Here is a 10,318-nt window from a genome sequence, read left to right on the forward strand (position 1 = left end):
GATTTTATGGATAGACCATCTTAATACCTACACCATTTCTTAAATGAATATAACCTGTTCTCTGTGGGTTGAGAATAAAGTCACTCACTCAAGCAAATAGCTTTGACCACAGCAGGAAGTCTGTATCCAAAAATTGTGCCTACAAGTCATTCCTTGGCACAGAAAAACTGTCAACTCTCAGCTTAGCTACGATGGAGGTAAAATCCTTTGGTGATGTGAGGGTCATTAAAGTACAGCCTTATTACAATGAAATCTAATGTCTAAAAATTGTTCTTATTTTGGGCTTGTACCACAGTAAGAGCCAAGATTTTAAGCTCTACTAAATACAAAACAAACAAACAAACAAACAAAAAGACTTCATATATTTGTGATCATTTAAGAAAATACTAGTAGTGATGTATTATTTTGAAATATACAGTTAATATGTTTGGAGTTATTTAAAATTTATATTGAGGAAAGCGTATATATTTTCAGTATTGTAGACAAGCAGCTACATAACACTGTTAAATTGATTGTTGTTTTATATCAAACAACTTTTATAATACTCATTTTTATTGTTATAATATTTTATAAATTTTAAAGAATATGACAAAAAGATGTAGGTATTGAAGGGGGCATCTCTAGGAGGAGTTGGGGTATAAAAGGGAAACAAGAATGTGATTTAATTCTATTTACTTAATTAAAATATGTTTTAAAATGTTAACAAATTCAGATAAATTGAAATCATACAACTTTTTATATCATAATGCTATAAAAATTAAATCAAAAAAAATTTAAAAACCCAACTACTTATACAAAAAAAAAAATTGAAAATGTAGAGAGAATTGGAATACATTAGAAAGGTTTTTATTATTCTTTCTTCTTTTGCTCCTACATTTATAATCAATAGCTAAACTGCTATCAATTTAAAACAGCTTGTTATAATTGAAAGATGTTTAAGTGACATCATAACTATGAAACATAGACCTATTAATAGACAAGTCAAAAATAATAAAGCATCAATATACACTAGTAGATAAAAATCATTTAATTACAAAGAAAAACTGTAAAACGGAAAAAGAAACTTTAAAAAAGCAAACAAAACAAAACAAGCAAAAAGAATGGCAGCTGTAAAATCTTGCCAATCAATGATTATACTAAATGTAAATGGACTAAATTCTCTGAATGGCTGAGTGGAATCTTAAAAGGACTCAACTATATTCTACTTATATAAACAAAAAACCCATTTTACCTCCAAAGACAACTATATATTATAGAAAGAAAAGGAAAGTATTACAGAAATGAAATCCCAATGAAAATCAGGAATCATTTAAATCAAATAAAAGCTAAAAAGTGAGGATAAGTCATTATATAATGATAGAACTAATTCAACAAAAGGAACTAACAACTGAAATTACCCAATATTAGAACAATCAAATTTATAAATATTAACAAGTTGAAAAGAAAAGATATGTTCCAATACAATAATGTCCCTTAAAGGGGCTTTAATATTGCACTTTCTAGATGGGTCAACCACCAAAAGACAGATTAGCCAATAAAGACGTATCATAATCAAACTGAACCCTAGACTAAATTACCTTAACCATGAAGTTACTAACCATATCAATCAAAAGCTTTTGCATATATATTCTCAACAGCACATGGAACATTTTTTATTATTGATAGGAGACATACAACAAATTTGAATAAATTCTTAAAAGTTGAGTATTTTCCTAAATAAAATTACTAACAAGAAAACTTTGGAAATTAAACAACTAAATCAGCAATAAATAAATAAATAAAGAAGGAATTTTTTCTTGATATATATGATAATGGAAATAACCAGTATCTTGTGGATAAAGCAGTACTGGCAAGAAGTTTACAGCAACAAATAACTATGTTTTAAAAAGCAGACTTAAGGGGGGTTGGAGAGATGGCTCAGGGGTTAAGAACACCAACTGCTCTTCCAGAGGTCCTGAGTTAAATTCCCAGCAACCACATGGTGGCTCACAACCATCTGTAATAGGATCTGAAGCCCTCTTCTGGTGTCTCTGAAGAGAGCAAGGGTGTACTCATATACATAAAATAAATACAAAAAAAAAAAGCAGACTTAAGTCTCAGCAAATACAGCTACAACATAATTACTGTACTGCAGGTTCCAGGATGGTTATGGAAGAGGAGAAAAAGATTATAAGACCCAAAGGAACATGGACTTTTAAAAATGTACCATTTTACATTTAGTTATTACTACTTTTGATTTTTAGATTTCAAGTTTGCTATGAGAGTATGTCTCCTAGAAATGTCAGAAGCTACATTCATGAGGTCCACCAACAACACATGACCTGAACAAGGACAACAACAGATATGCTAACATGGGACTAGGGGAGAACTGGAGGCTTCAGCACTGCACAAAGGACTATAGGCAACTAAGGAACGCTGAAGACAGGAGACACAGTCTTCCCCACGGAATGGTATGTCAATTTGGTTATGAAAATATACATACAAGTAACATTAAATAGACTGAGAAGGTTGTATTCATGAATTTAAGAATATAACAATAATTAATAAAAATGCCATAAATTTTAAAGAGTAAAGAAGGGTGAGGAAAGGGGATGGAGAATAATGTAATTACACTATCATCTCAAAATAAATAGAAGAACAATTAAAACAAATAGACTAAGAGCTAAGTATGGTCATGAATAATGTCAATTCTAATACTCAGGAAGCAGAGGGTCTTTGTGAATTCCAGGCCAGCTTAGTCAACATAGTGACATAGTGAATTCCAGGCCAACCAGGGCTACAGAGTAAGACCCTTTCAGAAAAAGGAAAAACAAAAATTTCTATATATGTAAATCAAAGATGAAAAAGTATATATTATAATGGAAACTAAAAATGCAGAGGATTATAGATTATCATAATAAAGGTATGTCAACAACTTTGATAGTCTAGACGAAATGGATATATTTTAGGACACATACACCTTATTGTAAAAGAGCAGAAAACCTAAACTCATCAGGAATGAGTAATAAGCTGGTAGAACAGTGGTATGACTGTTATGGAAGCAACCAACTAGGTTCTAATGGGATCTGAAGCTTGTTCCACATGAGTGAGTTCAGGCCTAGTACTGTGTAAACTTGGTGAAAGGCCCCATGGCCAAGGTAACAGACCCTAGTGTTGAATCCACTGCTTCTATGTGGCTAAATGGACACATTATTAAACTATCCCCTAAAGAATTACATTATATACATAGATTAATGATGCCCCAGGTTTGGCCACAGAAAGTTTCTTTTTGATCTGACAAAAATGTTAAGACAAATTAGAGAAAGACTGTGTTCAGTTGGTGTGGGATAGTATGCAGGTACTTACTATCTCTAATCATAGATATAAATTAACTCAAATTAGATGAAAGCCTTAAATGTAACCACTATAACTATGAAAACACAAAAAGACAGTGAAAATACTTCATAACATTGGAATGGATAAAAGCTTCTTGAATGAGACCCCCCCAAAGCAAAGGAAACAAAAGTAAAAACAGACAAGATTGCATTCAACTATAAAGTTTCTACACAGTACAGGAAACAGCAAAGAATGAAAGAAAACTTACAGAATGAGGAGAAAATATGTACAGTTATACAATCTAATAATCATAGGTTAATATGAAGAATATATAAGGCACTAACACAGTGAAAACATGATCTTTTTACTTCAGTTAGGAAGGCAAAAAGACAAAAAGTAACATGCTGGTGGGGGTACGAAAAAAAGAACATTTCTACACTGTTGGTGGGAATGTAAACAGCTATCATGAAAAATGGTGTAGAGGCTCCTCAAAAAGTTAAAAAGTGGGGCTGGAGAGATTGCTCAGTGGTTAAGAGGATTGACTGCTCTTCCAAAGGTCCTGAGTTCAATTTTCAGCAGCCACATGGTGGCTCACAACCATCTGTAATGGGATCCAATGCCCTCTATTGGTGTGTCTGAAGACAGCTACAGTATATTCATATGAATAATATAAGTAAATATTAAAAAAGTTAAAAAGGGGGATCCAATAGTCCCGCTACTTCATATAGAAAAAAGGAAAAGAAATTTTTACTTGTTGAAAGAGGGCTCTGCATTCCAATTTTATTGCAACAATATTCACAACAGGCAAAAGACAGAATCAATTTAAGTATCCTTTAAATAGTGGATAAAGAAAATTTGGTATATACACATACAAAGGGACAGTTTTTAGCCATGAAAAGATATTAACATCCTGTTGTCTGCACAATGGGGAATGAACTGGAAAACATGTTAAGTGAGATAAGCCAGTCTCAGAACAACAAATACTGCATGATTTTGCTCATATGCCGGATCTAAAAGAAGAGAATTTCATGGTCAGTAGAATACAGTCAGTAGTGGCTGAGGAGGGAGTGGGAAGAGATAGAGAGAATGAGGAAAGGCTGCTGAACAGTACTGTCAATTAGTGAAGAGAAATGATTTTGGTGTTTTACCCCACCAGTAGGATGACAATAGATTAACAATGTTCTATATACTTTTAAATACTACAAGTCCTTTTAAATATTAAAAGAGATTTTAAATGTTTTTACCACAAAGAAACGATGAATGTTTGAGAATACATGTGCCCATCCTGATTAGAATATTACTCATATAATTTTATCAAAACTTCATATGGTACCTATAATTATATGCAATTTGTATAAACTGTATTAATTAAAAATTAATATTAAAAAATTAGTTGGTCCTAATCAGGAAGTACATTTTCCCATAAATGAGGTAAAACTTGAATTATACAACTATATCTTAAAAATTAATTTACTATTCTTACCCTATGACATCTTTCAAAGGCTTGTTTGGTTTCTTGTAAAAGATTAACTACCACTTCTTGAGATAGGAAAGTTTCACCATGTGTATCAATACTTGGCCCCAGTGGTAAGTTGGTACGTTGTCTAATCCTTTCTTTCAAGTCTTGAATACTAGTACACCATAAAAACAAATGAAAAAAAAAGAGGTTACTATATTTAGATTTTAACTGCAAATACTCTCAACCTTAGCATATATCAACAAAAAAGAAAAAAAAACAAAACTCAAAATGAACCAATAACCAAGAGACTGAAATTCTAATTACAAGTATTAGTTTTTAAATGATTTTCATCAAAAAAGGGTAAATTTGGAGTTCTCATCTTTGGTGAGTATGTGCACAAGTGTGTGTGGGAGCATGCACCTGTTTGCTCTCAAAAAGCCAGATGATGATGTCAGGAATCTTGCTTGGTCATTCTTTACCATAATCCCCAAGTCAGGGTCTCTCACTGCATCTGCAGAGAGGATGGCAGTCAGTAAACCCTACGGATCCTGCTCCCTGCTCCCTGCTCCCAGTGCTCACGTTACGGGCGTGTATATAGCCACGCCTGGCTTTTTATACAGGTGCTAAGGATTTGGACTCAGGTTCTTATGACTGAACAGCACTCTTAAACACTGAACTATGTCTCCAGCCTCTAAAGTTATGGTCTTTAAAGTCATTTTGCAGCTTCAGAATTTCAGATCAAGAAGCTATTCTACTACATAACAAATAACTATAAGACTACTTGAAGTAGTCTTGCATAAAAACTTTAAAAATGTAGTGCTTTTAAAAACACAACTATTTAAATATATTGCTCATGCCTTCACTCTATTAAACTAGATTTATTAAGTATATCTGAGCTTTCCTTAGTAACTAAGGATCACTTGGAACATTTACTATGTAGATATCTCTTGGTTAAACTATTTTTGCTACTAGAACATATAGCTGAGGCTACTATGAACTCCTTTTTAAAATCTTATGATTATTCTTTAGGTTTTAGCTTTTTGAAATAAAAAGATTTTGATTTGGCATAAGAACTCAATAACTTTAAAATTTATTAGATATGTATGTATGTATGCATGTATGCATGCAGGTGCAAAAGGGTCAGAGAGCAGCGTTTTGGAGTCAATTCTCCTACCGTGGATTCTGGAAACGGAATTAGATTATCAAGCCTCACACAGAAAGTAGTTTTACCAGCTGAGCCATGTCAACAGCTTAAGATTTTAAATGCCATTAAGATCTTACCTTTATTTATTATTCTACCCTCTAACCACAACAAGAAAGGCTTGGGTGTGCAAGTGTGGACTCTACTTTCCACAAGGCACCATAGAAGCTAGCCCTCCTCCTAGGATCTACTGGGTCCCAATTGGGAGACAATCTGGACAAGTAAATGTCACCAACTTTACAGCAAACTTTTTTCTTCTCATAAGCAAATTATCTGAGACTTTAAAACATAAATTTAATAGTTTTTATGTACAAATAACAAAAAAAAGCTCAATTCAGGGCTGCCTAAAATGTAAACTAGCTTCTCCTTTCTTCACAGTTTCAATACAAATGATGTAAATCTTAGTTAATAACTCAGAATAATTTACTCTGTGAAGGAACTGAAACTACAGAATCCTTTATATTACAAGTACTATCTTTATAGTATTTTGATTGAAAAGTATTTGATTTAAATTTCAATCATTTTTTGGGTTATTTCAGCATGTGATCCAAGAAAGGGTTTGGATTGAGCACATATAATATGAAGAGCTATTAACAGGAAATCCTAATGACAGCTAATATGTACTAAGTTTGCCCAAACTGAATGTTGTTACCATTTTAAACTATATTTAATTTTTAGAAACCTACCCTCCTGTGCCAATGGATCGCTTTTGGTGGTTTTTTGAATCATAATAGCGTTGTAGGATCATAGCACTTCTGCTTTTCAAATATCCAATCTCCACTTCAATATAGTTCTCCAGATAGGAAATGAAAATGGATTTGATAAGCTTAGACAAGAAAGTCTGTTTATCAGTACCTAAGTTAAATTCCATCAATTTGCTGGAAAGACCGGTGGTTCTTTTCATGGAAAACAGAGAGAAAAAGATGAATATATATTTTAGATACAACAATAATGTTAAAGATCATATATATTTATAAAGAGACTTTAATGGTTTATATCAAACCATTGTTTACATCATACCATCATTTCTTAAATGTTGGGAGACTACTTAGGATATAGAGAACAGCTTACAAAGTTATATATGAAACAGAATAGAAAGTTACAAATAACATTATAGTCTATACACTAATTAAGTGATAGAGATGACCTAGGAAAAGACTGTGAAGCAATGTAGAAAAGCAGCCTAATGTATGCGGTAAAGCCTTCATCTACAAGGTACCCAAATGGCATGACAAGTTCTAGTATATGTTCCTCATTTCTGTCTTTGTCAGTGTGGATGAACCTCTAAGTTTTTCTTCACACTGTTGAAGACAGTGTGGATGCTGTTTCAAAGATGAACTTTCTCCCAAAACAAAGTGGCTGCAGACAAATATAACTGCCCTAATTCTTAAAGTAAACACCGCCAACAAAAACTAGCTCACAAATTACAAACAAAATTCTTAAGTCAGTTTATGCAAGATCTTTTGTCAGTTCAATAAGAATTCTACTTATGTGCAACTCCAGTCTATTAAGGAAGCATTTAAAACTAAAAGGGACACTGCTATCTGACAAAGTACGTATATACTTCCCATTTTCTATTTTAATTAAAAAAGGAGAGAAAAAAATCCAAAATGTGCTTAAGAAGGCATAGTTGTCTATGTTGTGGAAGCGGTGAACTCGGGGAGTTTCAAGTCAGCCTGAGCTACACAGTGTGTTTCAGGCTAGGTAGGTACAGTGAGATTCTGTCTCCAAAAAAGTAATAAGATAATAATATACCTTGTGTACAAATCATAGAGACTTTTAAGATACTGCTCAGCATCCGATTTCCTACATTCTTCTAACTGATCCTTCACAAAACTCTAAAAGAGACAACATTCGGTTAAGCAAATATTAAGTTGTATAATTTCTCAGGATCATTATGTTAAATGAATAAAGCAAACATCCAAGCACAAATAGCACAATCTATCTTGTCTGTGAAGATTGCATGAGTATGTTGTGTATAAGTCATAATCCTAGCAAGAAGACAGAGAAGAGACCTTAGGGGAGGTGAGAAACTGAGAGGGTGGTAGGATACGTGTGGCATGAAGCTGCCATTATGCAACCCATTTCTTGATATGCTAACTTAAAAAATTAATTTGCTGAGCCAGTTCAGTGGTTGGTCCAAGGTCAATTCCCAGCACCCATATCAGGTGGCTCATAATCAGCTCCAAGGGGATCTAACACCTCTGGTTTCTGTGGGTACCTGCATTCTTCATGCAGGAACACACACACACACACACACACACACAGAGACACACAGACACACAGACACACACACCCAAAAAACAATTAAAAATAATAAAAATAAATTTAAAAAATATTATAGGAAAACACACACATACACACAGCCCTAAAAACTATTTAACTCATTAGTGCTTAAAGTTACCTGCAGTTTGATTTCAAACACATTCTGAATAAGCTTAGCCAGTACTGCTTCTGGATTGCTAAAGATATCTCCAACTTGCTTGTTCACTCGCTGGCAGAGTATTGCTGCATCTTCAAATATGTCATTTCTCAAGTAAGCACCCTAAACACGAGAGTTATTTTATATTGTTAATGTGTTATTTTTAAATGGCTTCAAAATACAAATTAGTATAAAATAAAATGTAATAAAGTATACTGCAAAATTACCTCCTGGCACTGCTTTATATAAACATCAATACAATGAGAATAACCCTATAAAAAAGAAACAATGTTATCATTGCCTGTTTCTACTGTAATAACAATCTCAACAAAAGTATTATATGTAATTAAACTATGCCTTGTATCCCAGTGAATGATAAACAATCATCAGACATAAATAAAATTAATGCTAGAGAACAATCCAGTAACTTAACATAGGTATCTTGTTCTATTTTCCACGATTAAATTAATAGGAATTTTCAATGAGATTTTTCTTTCCAGTGCAGATTCCAGAAAGAGAGCTCCATAATCCCCATATCCGTCTTCCACACCCAATATCTCCCAGATTCCTACTCACTGTGCACGTAGTCTTTGGTTCTTATCATCCACCAGATATTTAGAGTCAGGTTTTCTTTTTACTTACAAGTATTTCTGACTGAGAACGATACATTAAAAAGCAAGAAGGCCGATTTCTTTCCCAAACTATTTTAAATTCCTTAACATAACATTAAAATCACCATAAAATCCTAAAACATTAAATAACATTTAACAACATCAATAAAGTTACTGTCATATAGTTATACTATAATTAAGGGAAATTGAGGGACATAGAATATGAAATCTTCAGAACCTTGAAGCCAATCTTGAGTTAAAAATCTTACCATTTACCTTAAAATGAAGCAGGACTGCAGCCACCTCCCTCATCCGGGAGACCTCTCCTCTTTTTTGAGCACTGGTAAACTCCTGAATCAGCTGGCATTCTAAGTCATGGTATTTACCTAAAAAGAAAAACATCCAACTGCATCAAGACAATCTAAGTATACAACTTATCTGTAATCTTTGCCTACAAAGATTACAAAAATTTATAGTGGTTATGGGTCTATCTTCTTTTGGAAGAATTACAAAAACATGAGATTATAAAAGATTATAAACAGTGACTCTAGCTCATATAATACACTAATGTACACAAATCTGTATTTCAAGACACAAAACCTTATAAACTGGTAAGAGTTGACAAACTCTTCAGAGTATAACAGCCATTTATAATTATTATTTAAGCCAAAAGTTGACTACATATTTAAATGAAAAAAAAAAAGGAGACATCAATTCTGATGACAAAATATAGGAAAAAAATTCTTTAATCTAAAGCTTTGGAAAGTAATGAGAACTAGAAAAGCTTTTACTAGCACTCAGGTACATCCACTGTGAATAACAGCTAATTCACTGTCAAATTTTATCCTACAATAGTATGTGGCCCTTGATTTAATACCATATTCTCAAGGCTATTATAGTTTTTATTTACTGTTTGAACCTTGCATTAATTTATAGTGATTAAAAATATTCTTAGGGAATCCAAATATCTATACAAGTCCTTATTCTAAGACTTGAAAACACATGTGGTTGGTGTTCTGCGAAATAGCTTACTAAACAGTTGCAGGTGAAGCCTAGTAAAATTCCAGTGATTGTTTTTTTTCTCAGAAGCATGGATATAGCTTAAAACACAACCCAAAGACTGACATAATCCCACCAGCACTCAGGAGGCAGAGGCAGACAGATCTCTGTGAGTTCCAGGCCAGGCTGGTTTACATAATGTGTTCCAGGACAGGCAGAGATATATAGTGAGACTTTATTTCATGAAAACAAATCCAAAAATATAAACTATAAACATGTAAGGAGTCAAATAAGAATTAAATGCTCCTGTC

General features: G+C 33.0%; 1 protein-coding gene across 1 annotated transcript in view; it reads right to left on the reverse strand.

Annotated features, from left to right (window-relative positions):
• Nucleotides 1–10,318, reverse strand: part of Exoc5 (exocyst complex component 5) — a 51,883-nt gene that overhangs the window by 18,713 nt on the left and 22,852 nt on the right. The window contains exons 7-12 of the mRNA XM_031362825.1: nt 9,285–9,394; nt 8,625–8,669; nt 8,380–8,520; nt 7,731–7,813; nt 6,662–6,871; nt 4,799–4,946 (exon numbers count right to left, since the gene is read on the reverse strand). Coding sequence (XP_031218685.1) covers nt 4,799–4,946; nt 6,662–6,871; nt 7,731–7,813; nt 8,380–8,520; nt 8,625–8,669; nt 9,285–9,394 — 737 coding nt within the window. The remainder of the gene's footprint in view (nt 1–4,798; nt 4,947–6,661; nt 6,872–7,730; nt 7,814–8,379; nt 8,521–8,624; nt 8,670–9,284; nt 9,395–10,318) is intronic.

Source organism: Mastomys coucha, unplaced genomic scaffold (genome assembly GCF_008632895.1).
Source record: "Mastomys coucha isolate ucsf_1 unplaced genomic scaffold, UCSF_Mcou_1 pScaffold9, whole genome shotgun sequence".
In the NCBI taxonomy this organism is placed as follows: domain Eukaryota; kingdom Metazoa; phylum Chordata; class Mammalia; order Rodentia; family Muridae; genus Mastomys; species Mastomys coucha.